The 19,982-nt window shown below is 35.8% G+C and overlaps 1 protein-coding gene across 4 annotated transcripts in view; it reads left to right on the top strand.

Annotated features, from left to right (window-relative positions):
• The window catches only part of PDC (phosducin), a 20,226-nt gene extending 13,198 nt beyond the window's left edge, over window positions 1–7,028 (top strand). For 3 of the 4 annotated variants that reach the window (XM_017524535.2, XM_037737084.1, XM_037737085.1), the window contains 3 exons: window positions 1,046–1,130; window positions 3,995–4,146; window positions 6,089–7,028. In XM_017524535.2, coding sequence (XP_017380024.1) covers window positions 1,070–1,130; window positions 3,995–4,146; window positions 6,089–6,616 — 741 coding nt within the window. In that variant the 5' untranslated portion in view covers window positions 1,046–1,069 and the 3' untranslated portion in view covers window positions 6,617–7,028. The remainder of the gene's footprint in view (window positions 1–1,045; window positions 1,131–3,994; window positions 4,147–6,088) is intronic. The other variant, XM_017524537.2, reaches the window with a different exon arrangement.
• The last annotated feature ends 12,954 nt before the right edge of the window (window positions 7,029–19,982 follow it).

The following is a 19,982-nucleotide window of genomic DNA, read 5'->3' as shown; positions in this document are numbered from 1 at the left end:
TTTTTTCTGAGATAGAGTCTCACTCTGTTGCCAGGCACCAGGCTAGAGTGCAGTAGCATGATCTCAGCTCACTGCAACCTCCGCCTCCCAGGTTTGAGCTATTCTCCTGCCTCAGCCTCCCAAGGAGCTGGGACTACAGGTGTGCACAACCATGCCCAGCTAATTTTTGTATTTTAGTAGAGACAGGGTTTCACCATGTTGGCCAGGATGGTCTTGATCTCTTGACCTTGTGATCTGCCCTCCTCGGCCTCCCAAAGTGCTGTGATTGCAGGCATGAGCCACCAAGCCTGGCCTAGACCATCATTCTTTAATGCCAATTCAAAGATTAGAGTTGCCAAATCATACTGAGAAAAATGACTCTATTGAATCTTGAATGGTATGTTAATTTCCAAAGTGGTGTAATGATTAAGAGTTGGCTCCAAAGTCAAATAATCTAGGTTCAAATCTTTGCTCCACCACTTATTGTGTAATCTTGGGCAAGTAACTTAAACTCCCTTCGGCTTCCTCGGTTATAACATGTCACTAACAATTGTCCCTACCACATATGGCTATGTGAGAATTAAATGAGTTTTGACAGATAAAATAATTTAAACAATTCCTGACACACAGTGAGTGTTCACAGCAAGTATATAATTATTAATGATTTTATTTTATATAATATGAAATAAATAACATTACTTCTTATATATTCAAATTTCATATATTATGAAATTAGGAAAATCAGTAATAAATAATATTCACTAACCACACAGACTTAACTGGAAGGCTTGAGTTAAAACAAGACAAATTATGAATTATATAAAATCCTTAAGTCCAGACATCTTTAATAACACGTTAATGTCCTTTTACACTGCAGACAGAAACATTCTAAATACTTTATCATTTAGTGATTATCTTTAGCCTACTATGGAATCTGGCAGCAGGAGGCTATAAATATGCATATACCCATATATTTCAATACACACGTATGTATATATATACACATATATATATATGCACATCCTGGAATTTATCTGTCATTATTATTTCTTTGTTCCATCTATAGATTATATCAAATCCAATCCCTGAAATGGAAGAAGCCAAAAGCCTAAGTTTGGAGGAAGACTTTGAAGGACAGGCCACACATACAGGCAAGCAAACTAGAAGAAAAAATAATTATTAAATTAGAATTAAATCTGGCAATATCTATTGTTCTTATTGACACTATTCAGTATGTACGTTAAGTAATATCTTTATATAAATTGTTAGACTAATTTAAAAAATATTTGAGTGGGCAAATTAATTTTTGAAATCAAATAATTCCTAACAGTTTTATTTAGAGGTATAGAGGAAAAAAACCACTAATTATTGATAATTTATTGCTGCCAAACTATCACAAGACCTCTTGTCTATGCTAGAATTAAGCCACTTTCCTCTCTCCTGATTGTACCTCACCCTCACTACAAACTTTCATTGTAAATAATATTAGACCGAAAGGCAAATAAATGGCCTTTAATTTTTATGAATCTAAAAATTTAAAGGGAATGATAAGATATTCCCTTAATTCTTTTCAATAAATATTTTTTGAATCTAAAAAAATAAAGGGAATAACATATTCCCTTTATTTTTTTGACTAAATAAATTTCAGTATTCCTCCAGAAAACCTAAAACTTTATTTTATCCAGAGTCTGTTTTCTTAATCTGTTAAATTATGTTTGGCTATCTATATGCTACTCCTAAGAACTTAAAACTTAAATATCATGACTTAAAGTTAAAAATTCACATTTAACTCTATTCAATCTTATTTGAATGGTAATTTCCTATCTCTTTTAATTTGGGTTGAACCATCAAATTTAGCCAGAAGTTTGAAATAATTCATACAAGTACTAGCCAAAATGTGTGATTTATTTTATAATAGCAATGTGAGGAATACTTTCCTAAGTATGACAAAAAACAACAACAAAAAAAAGACCATTAAAGAAAGGTTGGTAAGTTCAATTATAAAAAGGAAGAAAGGATGATGGATGAAGGGATGGAGGGAGGGAAGAACGGAAAGTGGGAGACAGGGAAAAAAATAAAGGAAATATCTGCTGTCTGGTAAAGATCACCAGGAACAAAAGTCAAAAAACATTTAACAAATTGAGTAAAAACACTGGTAACTCAATCGATAGTGTTAGTTTCCTAATATATATTAAGAGCTCCTACAAATCAGTAAGAAAAGAAACAAATTACCAAATAGAACAATGAGCAAAAGACAGGACAGACTATTCATGGGGGAAAAAAGAAAAAAGTAACACAAAAAACCATAGTGAAAGTAAGTAAGTTTAATAACACATTTTTGGCACCCTCATGCATTGTTGATAGCAGTGTAAACTGGTACAATCTCCATAGGGGCAGCCTTACAATATCAAAATTAGAAATGTATATGCCCTTTGACCAAGGAATTGTACTTATATAATCATAAATATACCTGCACAGATTTCTTTAAAATGTATGCACAAGATTCTTCACTCAGAATCATATGTTATAGAAAAAAATGTAGAAACAAACAATGTAGACCACTATGAAATCGTTTAAGTAAATTATTCCATGTACACAGTGGAACACCATGCCTCCATTTTCCAAATTTTCTAAAGGAAGAATGTCTTCGTGTGTATACCAAAAAAATCTCCAAGATATAGTATGAAACAGATAAAGCAAGGTAAGGAAAAATGTGTTTAATACACCACCATTTGTAGAAACCGGGAGCAAAATGGAGTCTCTTTCTTTAAACAAACATACACACATGTATATTTTGTATATACATAAAACATATCTAAAAATATTGATATGAACACTATATATGTACACAAATATATTTGATTGCCTGCATATAATACAAATACATTCACGATAAATTTATATTAAATATGTATCATATATATAAAACAAAAATTATTAGGCAATATGGAGGAGAAAGAAGGAATACATTCACATATAGAATATGATATAGAATATGACATTAAAAGTGTAGATATAGCTAAGCTTTAGTGAAGGATAGTAGGTTTAATATTCCTTGTTTTAAAGAATTTAAGACCTTCTTAAATGAATAATGCTATTAGTCATCAGGTCAACTGAATATCAGAATTCCAGTTGAATCATCCTTTATTTAATTAGTTTTTCTTAAATCTGCCAACTGGCCAGACACGGTGGCTCACACCTGTAATCCCAACACTTTGAGAGGCTGAGGTAGGCAGATTACTTGAGGTCAGCAGTTCGAGACCAGCCTGGCCAACATAGTGAAACCCCATCTCTACTAAAAACACAAAAATTAGCAGGGTGTGGTGGCACACAAAGGGGAAGCACTTTAACCCAAGAGGTGGAGGTTGCAGTGAGCCAAAATCACGCCCCTGCACTCCAGCCTGGGCAGCAGTAAGACTCCATCTCAAAAAAAAAAAAAAAAAAAAAAAAATCTGCCAATCCTATTCTATGTTTGTAAAAGAATCTTAGAAAAATGGGATGGTTACATAATGATTTTCTTAGACATTTTAGTTTTGTTGAGGTCAGGCCCCCTGCTCACCAGTTGTCATTTACATACTATTGTTATTTTTGTTTCCCCAATATGCTGAGTTTCCTTTCTTCGTACTGTAATGCCAATTTTAGTTTGTTGCTGAAGTTTTTTTCTTAGGTAATAAAAGTATTATTTTTTCCAAAATTCTAGTATCCTCCTTAGACTCTAATATTTAAATATACTAACCCCAACCTTTTGCCAGTAGTTCAAAGTGCATAATTTATATTTTCATTAGTGCAAATGTTTCTGAAAGATTCTTCACCAAAACCCATTTAACAAGATTAATGTGGGAGCATATTTTTATGAGCAGGGCAGTTTGAAATTTCTAGACCAAAGAAGATTTTTTTTTTCTGATCCAGGAGATAATAAGTTTATTCCCATGGCAATAGTTACACAAGTTTCAATTATGCTAACAGTCCTTTTGAAAATAAAAGGGGAAACAATTTATTTGTAATTTCATTCCAGGACCCAAAGGAGTAATAAATGATTGGAGAAAGTTTAAATTAGAGAGTGAAGACAGTGATTCAATTCCACCTAGCAAGAAGGAGATTCTCAGGCAAATGTCTTCTCCTCAGAGTAGGAATAGCAAAGATTCAAAGGAACGAGTCAGCAGAAAGGTAAGATAATACAAAAATCAGTAACAAATAATTTACAATGTGTTTTCTAATCTAAATAATCACTTTAGACTATTAAAAATATATTGATTGCAATATTGTTTATGCTGGCAAAAAATGGAAATGAAGTGAATGCCTATTGTGGCATTCCATACTAAGAACACATACAGTTATGAAAAGAATTAGTTACAAATACATGAGTTGACTTAGAGATAGTTTCACAATATGAGAAAGCGAAATATGGAGAATTCCATCTGGGGAATTGTAACAAACCTGCTCCATTTGTTTTGAAGAGATGTGAAGAAAAAATAAGTTTAGAAGTATTTTGAAACACGTAAAATACTAAGTAAATGTGACACACTTATTATTAAAAATTTTATGCTAAGGTTAAACTTTGAAAATGTATCTGAATGTGTACATATCCATATGTCTTAATATGTGACTAAAGCAAGTTTTCATACAAATGCTCAAACACATCGTCAAGTCAGATTTGTAAGGTCTGGTCTGTTAAATTAATAGAACTATGGCAGCAACTTAAGAATTATATGAAACGTTAGAAATTTTTAAGGTTAAAAGTAAATTGGGAGAATATTATTATTATTATTACTATTACTATTTTGAGACAAAGTCTCACTCTGTTACCCCAGCTGGAGTGCAGTGGCGCAATCTTGGCTCGCTGCAACCTCTGCCTCCTGGATTCAAGTGATTCTCCTGCCTCAGCCTCCCAAGTAGCTGGGACTACAGGCACGCACTACCACGCCCGGCTATTTTTTGTAGAGATGGAGTTTCACCATGCTGCCCAGTCTGATCTCCTGGACTCAAACAATCCCCCTCCTCTGCCTCCCAAAGTGCTGTGATTACAGGCATGAGTCCCCACACCCATCCTGGGACAATAATCTTAAAACAGAAAAAAATATGATAAGGAAAAGAATGACGACATTAGGGAAACAAATATAAGAAACAGAAACAAGAGAAAGAAGTAATGAAAGCATCATGAACTTTTATTTACTAAATCTCAGTGTCTTCTGTAAAATAACACTAATAATACCTATCTAAGAGGTTATTTGTAAGGATTAAATAACATAATCTATGGGAAGTGCCCAACACCCAGTAGGTTTTTAATGAACATTAGTTTCATGTCTTCTCAATTCTCTTCTACTTTAAAAATTGATAGCATTTGCTGTCTGAGAGGTTACATGATGATAAGGAGGCAGCAGATGATCCCACATGGGAACCATTTAACTTCCATGGTTCTGAGCTGCTCCAGGTCTGTCAATCACACTATGTCCCATTGTTCCTTTATACCTGTTTTCTTTTTTGATTGGGGGAATGGGTACTTAATATTCTATGGAATACATTAATAATGGAGTAGCTATTATGAAAGGGCCTGTAGGTAACTTTCTATTCCAACTGCAATGAAAAGTCGCTATCTTAGAACATGGAATTTAGGTCTTTTCTTACTTTAGCCTAAACTAGTGAATAATAATAACCTGGAGTGCTTGTTAAAATATGGATTACTTAGCCTCACCCTTATAGGTTCTAATTCAGTAAGCCTAGGGTGTGATGCTAATGCTGCTGGTCCAGCAATTAACCTCTTGGATGATCTGATGAACTCCAAATAGCAGGAAACACTATCTTACTTGAATTCCATCCCACATATTCCAAAAATATCAGTTTTAAGATATAATAGTGTTTATTGCTATAAAGAAAATAAACCAGCATAAAGAATGGAGAGTATGAGACGGGGACTTTTTAAGGTAATCAAGGAAGGTGACATTTAAACAAAAGCTTGAGTGAGGTGAAAGAGAATGGCACATCAGGAGCAAAAGGTCCAGGCAGAGAAAACAGCACAAGTTAACTTCTTCAGTTGAGAATGGGCTTGGTATATCTGAGGAATAAAATTTCTGACTGAATAATTTCTATCATTTCCTTAATCTATTCGCAGATGAGCATTCAAGAATATGAACTAATTCATAAAGAGAAAGAGGATGAAAACTGCCTTCGTAAATACCGTAGACAGTGTATGCAGGATATGCACCAGAAGCTGAGTTTTGGGCCTAGATACGGGTTTGTGTACGAGCTGGAAACTGGAGAGCAATTTCTGGAAACAATTGAAAAGGAACAGAAGATCACCACAATCATTGTTCACATTTATGAAGATGGTGTTAAGGGCTGTGATGCTCTAAACAATAGTTTAACATGCCTTGCAGCAGAATACCCTATAGTTAAGTTTTGTAAAATAAAAGCTTCGAATACAGGTGCTGGGGACCGCTTTTCCTTGGATGTACTTCCCACATTGCTCGTCTATAAAGGTGGGGAACTCATAAGCAATTTTATTAGTGTTGCTGAACAGTTTGCTGAAGAATTTTTTGCTGGGGATGTGGAGTCTTTCCTGAATGAATATGGGTTACTACCTGAAAGAGAGGTACATGCCCTAGAGCATACCAAAATAGAAGAAGAAGATATTGAATAAAGAATCACTATGTCAATACCTCCTGTTTATCCTTTAGGCACTGGATGATGGTTTTGGTAGTATCCATATTGCCTTAGTGAACACAATATGGGCATGGCTGTTAATTTGACAAAAATTATTGATGCAACAATTGAACTATTAGCATTTCTTAGTATTAGTTATTCAAATTGATACAATGCTTCACTACAAAACACGGTTGTCTTCAGCAACATTATTAGTAGACAAAGAGAATGTGGCTAACACTATGACATTTTTCAAAAATCCCTTTCACATTATGTTTTGGCTTTTTTACTCCATGTTCCCTCCTCACTGTTATTATTATTTGGGCTTTCCAAATTACATTATTAATTATAATTTTATTTGTGTAATAAAAATAAAATCTCATGAGAAAATAAATTTTCTATTGGAAGTCTATTCTTTCTCAATTGTTACATTACCAAGGCCCTAAAACATCATGAAGCCCAAAATACATAATATCATTCAGTAAAATTCTTACATTCCATCCAAAGAAACTTAGAAACACTGTGCCAAGTTAAAGTGGTATTTAAGAAAGGAAGCAAGATCTTTTTATTCTCTGGGTAGAAGAATAATATTTAGGGGCAATAAAATTACAAGATTCATTTGTTGATTGCCTACTATGGGCCAGTATTTTATACATATAATTTCCAATTCTTAACCACAAATCTGTACCTAGATAGTATTTCTCCCATTTTATAAACAGAAAAACAGAGAATCAGAGAAGTGAAGTGGAAGTTCTACTTTTATTTCCCTTGAAAACATCTGGAAATCTTTCCTCCAACACCAAAACATTTTGGAGACACAGTCTCTCATTGTTGCCCCAGCTGGAGTGCAGTGGCACAATCTCAGCTCACTGCAACCTTCGCTTCCCACGTTCAAGTGAGTCTCCCACCTCAGTCTCCCGAGTAGCTCGGATTACAGGCACCTGCCACTATACCTGGCTAATTTTTCTATTTTTAGTAGAGATGGGGTTTCACTATGTTGGCCAGGCTGGTCTCAAACTCCTGACCTCATGATCCTCCCACCTCGGCCTCCCAAAGTGCGGGGATTACAGGTGTGAGCCACCACACCCGGGCTAAAATGTTCTTAAATGAACAACGAGATGAAGAGCAAGATAAAAGAAATCCCTACATGTCTGAATCACAGTAGAGAAATAATGATGTGTGAGAGCTGACGTAATATGGGCTACAATTAAAGATATGGTACTTGATAAGTACCCAGAAAGGGGCTCCCTGTGAGAACATGTTTAAAGCAGGATAGCACATTTTCCTGTGGCAGCCCAATGTTGAAATCAAACATTTGCCACAAAGTCTACTTTTCACTCTCCTAAATGACTATTGTTATAGCTTCTCTCCTTTCCGTAATCCTTTTATATCGCTTTCCTCCACTTGAAACATTTCATCTTGCTCATACTTCATTGAGAAAACAGGAGATATCAGATGAGACCTACTTCATCTTTCCATCACCAGATCTAAAATGGACATATGCAGTAAACACGTTCTACTGATGTCATGATGGAAGAAGTGTCCATTCTAATGCCAACTCATCAAACTGTGCTATGAATCCTACTCTTTTTATCCACATAGTAAATATTTCTCCTGAAATTTTGACCACCCCCGCATCATCTCTTTCTTCCTTCTCTATGTTGTATTATTTATATTGGCTCATATGTGAATTTTTAAATCGTCCACTGTTTAAAATATACCCACCTGTAACTTACACTTTCCAGCTGTCCCTCACTTCTCTGCTTCCCTTTACAATCATGTCTCTCAAAAGAGGTATCTAAAGTCACCATCTTTATTCTTCAATTCCATTTTATTTTCATCTCACTCCAAACAAGCCTCTGTTCCAAGTACTTAGAGTCAAACTTAATACCCAATTCTCATGCCTTATTTTTTTCTCTCTGTCTTAAAAGCATGTGTCATAGCTGGTTATCTTCTATACTAACCCCCCAACCCATTTTTTTTTTTTTTTTTTTGAGATGGAGTCTTGCTTTGTGGCCCAGGCTAGTGCAGTGGTGTGATCTCAGCTCACTGTAACCTCTGCCTTCTGGGTTAGAGTGATTCCTCTGTCTCAGCCTCCCAAGTAGCTGGGACTACAGGCATGTGCTACCATCCCTGGCTAATTTTTGCATTTTTAGTAGAGACAGAGTTTCACCATGTTGGCCGGGCGGGTCTCAAACTCCAGACCTCAAGTGATCCTCCTACCTCAGTCTCCCAAAGTGCTGGGATTACAGGCACTAGCCACTTCCCTGGCCTCTTCCCCTTTTTAAGTTACTTCTTTGGCTGATTTGACACCTCACTGCTTGTTTGCCTTCTATTTCACTGACTATTCCTTCCAAGTTTCCTTTGCTGATTTATCCTCTAAACACCCCCGGTAACATCCTCCAGTTCACAGTCTTAACTGCCATTTATATTAAGGTTACTCTCAAATTCACACCTCCAGTTTTATCTCTGTCCTAGATTCTAAAATCCTATGTCTGAATGGTAGGAAGGGAAGAAAGGAGAAACAGATGGGGGTGGGGGGAAAGAAGGTCTACAATTGAACTAGATTTTGGTGAAACAAAAGTGGGTAAGATAGAATTTCTGACTGTGACCAGTTCCTAATACTTGGTCACTTCAATAGGTACTGAGTGTTTTTGCTCATGAATCTAAAATTCCATCCTCTATTCTTCTTTATCAATTAGGAAAGCAATTTTAATTGTCCCATTGACTATTTCTAACTTGATGAACAACAGGCATATCACATGGAGGAAACATGCTAGAAAGGAGACATTCAGGGTAATTACATATAAAGTAGCTTTAAAGAAATAGTTCAACATGTTTTCTCCTATCAAGTAATTGCTAACAAATGTATTAATCTCATACCGAGTTCTTTGCTCAGGAATTACTGGACCTAAAAAACTGTAGCAAAAAACAGAATTCTTGCATAATATATTTATAATTCAAAAATGCCTTAGTGAAACAACTCTTTATAAATTGACATTAATTCCATGGACTGAAAGTAAACACTTACAAGAATGGTAGCAAGGCAGTAAGGAATAACAGTCAAGTAAGCAACTTAAAAGACAGCAATATTTTAAGAATAAAACGTAAGTTCTTTTTAATCCCTAACCACTGTTAACTTCAATGTAATACAGTTTTGTAAGCCAGAGGCAGTAAAGCAAGGCTGAACAGTGAAACACTTAACTACCGAAAACAAGAATAAAAATGAGTGCTTTGAAAGATTCCTCCCTAAAGAAACCTTTACTCTTGAAAGAAATAACCTACCGTGCCTTAATTTAAAATGGAGAACTAGCAAGCTTAAGCAGGACTAAGCTCAGGAATGCATTTAACCCATAATAGCCAAAACAAAAGTAACTAGGTGGCACCTGTTTAGAGAGTAAATGATGATAGCAACCATTCTCAAATTAAGCACTTGATGACTAACGGATGCCAGGGTGAAGCTTTGATCACAACACTCATCAGGAAGAGTTGAACAAAAAGCAGCATTTGTCTAGAATATTTGAAGCCCACTGCTGCAGAAATCCTGGATTACAAACTCCCCTCATGTAAAAACACTTAGTCTGCAATTTGTGACAGGAGGAGGAGGAGAAGAGATAATTTTTGTCTCAGCAAAAGAATGAAGTTTTAAATGTAAAGGTTTAAAATGTCATAACATGTCTCATAACAAATCACCCAAATAATAACTGGAATGCGCTTGAAGGAAAAGCCAAGAGTGTTAGCTGTAAAATAATAGAAAAATTTGTAGGAAATAGCAAAATTATTCTGTAAAGTCAGAAGCTCATCCATTTATTTGTTCACAAAATACTTATTGATAAGATGCCATTTACCATCCAGTGTCCTTGATCTCAGGGATCTTAAGGTAAAGGAAACGAACACTCAAACAAGCAATAGAAGATAAATGAATTGGCATTTGTCTTGTATTGTTCATATGTATCCATATGTTCATATGTAGTGATGGTTAACATCCTGAACACTAGATCTCCTAGGTTTGAATTCATTCACTGATTTTGTGACCTTGGACAAATTAGTTAACCTCTCTACTGTTTCCTTATCTGTAAAATAAGACTAATAATAGCAAATGTTTGTTGGGTTGTTGTGAAGGGAAAAATGAGAAAATTATGTAAACTAGAGCAGTGCCTGACACACATTACTCAAATGTTAGTTTTTGTTATTATTAATAGATACACATGAAGTGAAATGGTGCATACAATACATACATATGTGATTTTAAGGACTTGCTTATGTAAATAAAAATTTATTAAGAGGTTGGGATTCAAATAATCTATACTCAATACATCACTCAGATTTCTCTATATTATGAGCTTATTAAAAATTTTATGTGTGGGACTAGAAATAGAGAAGTCCTAAAGACTGCCACTTCAAAATGACTGTAGATACCCCAATAAGCAAATTAAGTTCAAAAACAGAATAAACTTTAGCACATAAATAAGAAAGTAATTCATTTTGAAATTTTATACTGAATTTATTGTAGAATAAAATTTAATCATATACTTACCTATTCAAATATATCTAATATATTATCTCATGATACAATTTTTATATATTTTCTTCCCTTTCAAACATTTTACAAATGTCTGAGTGTCTAATACATACAAGGAATTATGTTAGATAACAGAAGAGATGATGAAAATGTGTAAAATATAATTCTTTCTTTTCAAGGGATTTACAGTCTAGGAGGGGAGCACACATTTCTTAAATTAAAAGATACAGTGACATTTTAATTTTACTTATCTATTAATGTTGAGATCTTACATTCTGGAACCCAGCTTACACTGAATTTCGCTGAAGAAACTGTCATCCACTCATGGCCCCTCTGATTAGCTAACGTATAGTGGCATGTAGTTCTTCCTTTTACTGTCAACTCCCTTTTTGAAATCTTCAATTTCAATATACCATTCTCTGATGATAGCCATCTACCCTTCCAGTTCTCTCAATTCTTTTTTTTTCTCTCCAGGTTCAAGCGATTCTGCTGTCTCAGCCTCCCGAATAGCTGGGATTATAGGCGCCCACCGCTGCACCGGCTAATTTTTTGTATTTTTAGTAGAGACGGGGTTTCACTATATTGGCCAGGCTGGTCTCGAACTCCTGACCTCATGATCCACCTGCCTCTGCCTCTCAAAGTGCTGGGATTACAGGCCTGAGCCACCTACAGTGCCCGGCCCTCTCAATTTTTTTCTACCAAACCACATGTTAAGACCTGCAGTTCAGCCTTGCCTATTTGACACTGTCTTTCTCCACTTTCATGGCTTCTATCCTTCCTGTGCAGCCTAAACACTTGACAAATGTCATCAATCACCTTGCTTCTGGCATTTTCCACATTTTTAATCCCCTTATTCTTCCAAAGCACTTATCATTAAATTCCAAAACTTCCAATCGTTTCAACCATCTGATCCTCTTTTTCTAACGACTAGCTGGTAAGTCCTACTCAAGAAAATTCTAACTTGCTGAATATTTCATACATATATCAACCAATCAGGGTTCTTCAACTAGGGCCCATAGCTTGTTCGGCAAACAGCATTCCTGGCCTCTAACCACTAGATACTATTAGCACCCCTCCCCAAGATGTGGCAACTAAAACCATCCTCAGACATTGCCAAGTGTTCTCCGGAAGTTAAAATCATCCCCAGGCAGGAACTGCTTACCTCTACAAACAGAATAGCTATCTTCTGTCCCCTGAGTTCCAGACTGATGGAAACTTAATTACCATAATCTGTCTCCCAGACAATCGCAGTCATTTCCTAACTGGGCTGCACAACTCTCAGTCTTCATGCTCATACCAGACTGATCTAAAAGAGAATGGGAATGTGTGCGGGAATCCCAAGGCTGTCAAGCCATGCAGCCAAAAGTATTCTTGAAACATCCATGAGACAATGAAAAGTAGTGGAATTTTAAGAGTTTTTGACTTACACTCTGAAACAGTGGGGAGGTAGAAGCTCTCCTTTATGACCTATGACTTGTGGGAGTGAAGTAACTCTGTACAGAAATATTGTACCTCCCATTGCAGGAAAAGATATTCTTTCAGAAGAAAGTAAACTCAACAGCAGCATTTCTCAGGTCAATTTTCCAAAGTTTGGTCTCTAACTGGAAGTTTAAAACGTGAAAACAGTAAAATAACTAAAATGGTACTAACATATATTTAGATAAGAATATGCAGGTTTTATGACCAAACAGTTATCATCTTTTACACCAATTGGACTTGAAAAATTTACGCACACACACATTCACAAAATAATTATTTTAACTTGGCTTTTCAAGACAGGTGCTACTTCATTAACTTCTGTGCTTTTAATAAGAAAATTCTCAAAAATCATTTAAGAACAAATACAACTTCTAATTACTCTTCCTTTCTGCTTAAGTCTTGTAACCATCATTACCCTAAATTGCTAAGCCTTTATTTGCTTTCAACTCACCTGTCTATTAGGCAAACCTCTCAAATATTGCTCTTCATTTTTCTATTCTTGAATCAAAGAAGACAAAGATTGCTGGGGGGAAAATATACAACTTATTAATTTATGATTACTAACCTCAAAAGGAGTTTACCACTGTCTGGCAATTCCACCATGTTTCTTTGGTCAACTTGATATCCCTTTCTTTGCAGTAATTCTTACAAATCTTTATTTTCATCTCCTTTCACTCTTGGAAGATGACCTTGACAACTTTGTAGACATCTGAGACGTCAGATGAGATTATCTTCAACTTCTCACCAGCACACCTACAAGTCCATATATATGAAAGAAAATACACCTATTTTCTTCCTCCTCTGAGTTATTATGCTAGAAGAGGTATTCCTTCTCTAAAGGCCAAGAGCCACCTGTGCTTTAAAGTCTGTCCCCTCCCACATTCCCAAAATCTTACATTTACATTTTCTTAGTCTGTCCAGTCATCCATCTGGTTTCTATACATTTAATTATTCCCTTTCATCAGTATGTTTCTCCTTAATCTGTGTATGTGCATTAATCTTTAGGCTTAGCAAATGACTTTCCTGAACCTGTTTCTGAATTGTTAAAAAAAAGGCGGGGGGGGGGCGTGATAGAAATGAAAGTGCTTTGTAAACTGTAAAGCATTATTTATTGAGAGCTATTGTAATATTATCATTTTTCCCCACTTAAAAATCAAAGGAATTAACTGACTTCTCAAGGTTTTATTATTTTTCCTTTGGTAGATCTGGGAATATAACTAAATTCTCCATAATTATTAACTATTTATAATTAAAAACTAGAAAATATTTTTAATAGTGCTAACTTGAAAGCATAGAAAAAAACTCTTAAAATTATGTTGGTTATTTTTGTTTAGAAATAGAAATTGCAGTCTAACATCTTAGCTTATTGACATTCAGAATTTTAATCATGGGGGTAGGCGTCTGGTGTTTCTACAACTAAATTGGATTTGCCTAAAATAGAATCTAAGACCTGATTAAACTACCTTCATCCTAATCATTAAGTTCCTCTTCACCATTCTGTAAACAAAAAAATCCCAACAAATTGAACAAGTTGAATAAAGGATAGTTTTCTAAAATATCAAGGTTTTTTAATCAAGGATTTTTGTACAAAGCTCTTTTGGGATCAGAAGTGCGACAGTACAGTGTAAAACCTAGCTTCACTTAAGGGTGTTAAGTAAATTAAATACCTATAAAATATTTTTACAAAGATGAAAAAAGAAGGATTAATCTATTACTGATTATTGAGACAAAGATAATAGCTATTTACCCAAATATCTACTCTATGTGTCCTTGTGAATAAGTCTATTTCTATCATATTAATAAAATTCAAATCTATTTAACAAATCTTTGCCCTACTTACAATACAAAACTGTTATAAAAATCCAATGAAATACTGAATCTGAAACACTTTCAAAATGGCAAAAACAACTGTAACTTCTAACTATACTTCCATCCTTTGTTCTTAACAACTAATAAATCAATACCTATTAACTTATTAATTTACCTTTTAACACGTTATAAATTTTATGAGACTCATTGACCACCCTTGATTAATATTCATTAACATATTTGATATTTCCAATGTAATTATTTATTAGGTTAAAGTCAGAAATCAAAAATAATTTACCAGATATTTATTGTGCATTGGTTTATTTAGACAAATCTTTTAGGTAAGAGTCAACAAACAGTGACATTCTATTATAATACAGCTTGATTATTCCTAACGATATTGATTTTATAGTCATGAACCTATTGACTATTAAGCACTGCAGGGGTAGGTTAAAAAAAAAAAAAGGCATTTTATTTGTCCACAGAATTGTCACAGTGAAAAGGAGGAAGACAGAAGCACTTTAGTAAAAGACAGACTTTAATAATGGTTAAATGTGGATTATTTTTTAGTAGTAACTATTTCTTAGGGATCTCTTTGTCTCTTCTTTCTCCTAAACAAGCACATCTTATTTTATTGTAGTTGGCTTTATTGAAATTCAGATAAATTGCATTTTTTTTTTACAAGTAAAAGGTTTTTTTTGTTTTGTTTTTGAGACTGTCACCCAGGCTGGAATGCAACGGCGTGATCTCTGCTCACTGCAACCTCTACCTCCTGGGTTCAAGCAATTCTCCTGCCTCAGCCTCCCAAGTAGCTGGGATTACAGGCACACTGGGCTAATTTTTTGTAGTTTTAGTAGAGATGGGGTTTCGCCATGTTGGCCAGGCTGGTCTCGAACTCTTAACCTCATGATCTACCCTCTTCAGCCTCCCAAAGTGTTGGGATTATACACATGACAACCCTACATCAAGCAAGTCTGTTGGTGCGATTTTTCCAACAGCCTATGCTCATTTTCTATATATCACATATTGGTAACTCTTGTAATATTTCAAACTTCTTCATTTTTATTATGTTTTTTTTTACTTGAGACAGAGTCTTACTCTGTCACCCATGCTGGAATGCAGTGGCACTGTCATGGCTCACTGCAACCTCCACCTCTGAGGCTTAGGCAGTCCTGCCACCTCAGCCGTCCAATTAGCTGAGACTACAGGCAAGTGCCAACCACATCCAGCTAATTTTTGCTTGGTGGTGTTGTTTTTGTAGAGACAAGGTTTCATCATGTTGCCTAGGCTGGTCTCAAATTCTCAGGCTCAAGTGATTTACCCACCAAAGTGCTCAGATTACAGAAATGAGCCACCGTGCCCAGCCTCATTATATCTCTTATAGTGATCTGCGATCAGTGACTTTGATGTTACTAATGTAATTGTTTTGGGGCTAAATGAACCATGCCCATATAAGATGGTAAACCTAATTGATAAAATTGTATGCGTTCTGACTACTCAACCGATCAGTCGTTTCCCTGTCTTTCCCCATCCCTATTCTCTGAAACACAATGATATTGTTATTAGGCCACTTGATAACCCTACAATGACCTCTAAATGTTCAAGTGAAAGAGTCACATGTCTCTCACTTTAAACCAAAAGCTAGAAATGATTAAGCTAAATGAGAAAGGAATGTTGAAAGACAAGACAGGCTGAAAGCTAAGCCTCTTGCAAGAAACAGCCAAGTTGTGAGTGCAAAGAGAAAGTTCTTGAAATAAATTAAAAGTGCTACTCCAGTAAACATATGAGTAAGTGAAACAGGCTTATTGTTTATATGGAGAAAGTTTGAGTGGTTTAGATAGATCAAACCAGCCACAACATTCCCTTAAGACAAAGTCTAATCCAGAGCAAGGCCCTAACTCTCTTCAATTCTGGGAAGGCTAAGAGAGGTAAGGAAGTAGTAGAAGAAAAGTCTGAAGCTAGCAGAGGTTGGTTCATGGGGTTTAAGGAGAGAAGTTATTACAATAACAAAAAGTGCAAGGTGAAGCAGCAAGTACTGATGTAAAAGCTGCAGCTAGTTATCCAGAAGATCTAGGTAAGATAACCAATGAAGGTAGCTAAACAATAGATTTTCAATGTGGATGAAACAGTCTTCTATTGGAAGAAGATGCCATTTACTTTCATAGCCAGAGAGGAGAAGTCAATGCCTGACTTCAAACCTTCAAAAGATATACGGACTCTTGTTTTAGGGGCCAATGCAGCTGGTGGCTTTAAGTTGAAGCCAAAGCTCCTTTGCCATTCCAAAAATCCTAGGTCCCTTAAGGATTATGCAAAGTCTACTCTGTCCATGCTCTATCAATGAAAAGTAAAGCTTGGATGACAGCACATCTGCTTTTCTCATGTTTTACTGAATATTTTAAGCCCACTGTTGAGACCTACTGCTCAGAAAAAGATTCCTTTCAAAATATTATTCCAAGAGCTCATATAGAGACATGCAGAGATTGATGTTTGTTTCATGCTTACTAACATGATATCCATTCTTCAGCCCATGGATCAAGAAGTAATTTTGACTTTCAAGTTTTATTATTTTAGAAACACATTTTGTAAGGTGACAGCTGCCAAAGATAGTGATTCCTCTGATGGATCTGGACAAAGTACAGTGAAAATATTTTGAAAAAGCTTAATCATTCTGGATGTCATTAAGAACATTTGTGACTCATGGGAATGGGTCATAACATCAACATTAACAGGAGTCTGGAAGAAGTTTATTCCCATCCTCATGAATAATTGAGAGGTTCAAGATTTCAGTGGAAGAAATAGCTACAGATGTGGTAGAATTAGCAAAAGAACCAGAATGTCACTAAAGATGTGACTGAATTGGTGCAATCTCATGATAAAACTTGAATGAGTGAGGAGTTGTTTCTTAATGATGAGCAAAGAAAGTGATTTCTGGAGACAGTCTTCTCCTGGCAAAGATGCTGTGAACACTGTTGAAATGACGACAAAGGATTCAGAGTATCACATAAATTTAGTTGAAAAATGAGCCAAACAGTTTGAGAGGGCTCACTCCAATTCTGAAAGTAGTTCTACTGTCAGTAGAATGCTGTCAAACAGCATCACCTGCTACAGAGAAATCTTTCATGAAGAGTCAATCAATGTGGCAAATGTCATTTTCTTTTTCAAGAAATTGCCATGGTCACGCCAACCTTCAGCAACAACCACCCAAATCAGTCAGAAGCCACCAACATCAAGGCAAAACCTTCCACCATCAAAAAGATTATGACTTGCTGAAAGCTCAGAGGATTGTCAGGTTTTTTTAGCAGTATTTTAAAATTAAGGTATATATGTTGTTATTTAGACATAATGCTATTGTGCACTTATTAGACTGCAGTATAATAATAATTTTATATACACTGGGAAAACAACAAAAAAAAATGTGACTTTTGATATTAGCTTAGTTTGGTGGTCTGGGACCCAGCCCATAGTATCTCTGAGATATGCTTATATTTTCAATCTTCTTTTTTTGACATATACTACATATGTATAGTTACAAATCTCCTGTGATGACTGCCATCAATTCTTTCTCTATAAGAATGTGCCACTTCCCCAGTGAGATATGGGCTCCTTTTTCCCCTCCTATGAAAGTGGGCTGGACCTGTGTTTGCTTTGACTAGTAGAATGCAAAGTGACATTCTGGGACTTCTGAGAAGACCTGGCCTTAAGAGGGCTGACAGTTTCCACTCCTTCATCTCTTGGAATGCTCCCAGTTGGAATTCAATCACCATGCTGTGGGGAGCCAAGCTCTTTGGAAAAGTCATGTGAAGGAAAATCAGATAAGCTGACACCATGTGGATAAACTGTCTTGCAAATCACAGCCTTTAGATAGTTGAATGCCCCTGCCAACATCATGTGGAGCAGAGCCACTGACCTGAGTCAGCTAAGCTCCATCTATGCAAAGATTGAGGAGTTAACAAAATGGTTGGTTTAAGTCACTAAGTTCTGAGGTTGTTTGTTGTGGAGCAAAAGATAACTGAAAGAGAAACTGGTCCCTAGAAATAGGGTGGCATTGGGTCAAACCCAAAACCTATGTAGCCTCAACTTGGAACTGAACAGGAGATGCAGACAGTGGTGGCTAGAAGATCAATGAGAAAACAGAAAGACAACACTTAACATTTGCAATAATCTGAAAGGTAGAACTAATAAGCTCATGGCAATTGCTAAAGGGAAAATGTAACCTAATAAATTTGTGAATCTATCTAAGGACACTTCCAGGCAAACATTGAAAATGCCACCTGACTACTTCTAGCTACGAGAACTAAATAAGAAACTTCAGTTTTGGAGCAAAATTTGTAGAAAATACAAAATGTGCAAAGAAAATATTTTTCCAGCCAGCAAGAGGTTCTCAAGGAAGAAATCACCTTGGCAAAGATCAAATTGAGAATTGTTAGTAAAGCATAGAATTAGGATAATTTAGAATCAATGGTGCATCTGTAATATCCTTTAAGGTTTCAGAAATATTTAAACCAGTGTGTCACAGACCTCTTAGATAGACAAAAAGACTTCTAAGAATCTTATGAGCACATTTTGTAGATCAATCTGCTCGATAGTGAGTATCTAAGATAGTTAAGGGTGCTGTTCCTCAACATCCTCTCAGTTCAAATTAGAGAGAGGCCTGTCTTGAAGAGACCAGTGTGGATTTTGTCTAATGGAGTGGATTATAAGTTAATTCAAAGGGAACACAAGAGGTTTTAAAATGAATTACATCAGCTTACACTAAAAAAGACACAGTTCAAGCTGAAGAGACTTCTGGGCCTTCAACCTCCGAAAATCAAGAAGCAGTTTGAGAAGGCTACTCAGCTTCAAACACAAAGCAATTTCTCATGGAAAAAGATGGCTCAGAGTAAAATAAAGATCATACAGGGAAGAGCCAAGAACTAAGAACCACTCTCAAGTAGAATTAGACCCTAATCGACATACATTCTCTGCTCCCAGAATCAGGAGGAATAAAACGTGCCCATTTGGAGTTCAGAATTGCTATGAACCATTCACTGCTATGTATCTCTCATTTTTCCTCTTTTTTAAACAAGAGTGTATATTGCCTAACTCACCTCTGTCACCCAGGCTGGAGTGCAGTAGCGCAATCTCGGCTCACTGCAACCTTTGCCTCCCAGGTTCAAGTGATTCTCCCACCTCAGTCTCCAGAGTATCTGGGATTACAGGAGCATGCCATCATGCCCGAATAATTTTTGATATTTTTTGGTAGAACAGGGTTTCACCATGTTGGCCAGGCTGGTCTCAAACTCCTGACCTCAAGTGATCTGCCCACCTCAGCCTCCCAAAGTGCTGATTATAGGAGTGAGCCACCATGCCTGGCCAATCCTCTATCTACTCTTGTGGCAATTACCCTTGAACTTTGACTATACACATATTCATTATAATCAATTTTAAGGTTAAACAGCATCTTAACCAGTTTTCTGAATAAAAGAACTCAGAACACTCTAATTCCAATCACACACAATAGCCAGCAGCTACTGTCATTTTTCAATTATATCCTTATTTAAAAATTCGACATTAC

This window comes from Cebus imitator, unplaced genomic scaffold (assembly GCF_001604975.1).
Source record: "Cebus imitator isolate Cc_AM_T3 unplaced genomic scaffold, Cebus_imitator-1.0 Scaffold33, whole genome shotgun sequence".
NCBI lineage: Eukaryota > Metazoa > Chordata > Mammalia > Primates > Cebidae > Cebus > Cebus imitator.
This window is presented reverse-complemented; position numbering and strand designations above follow the sequence as displayed.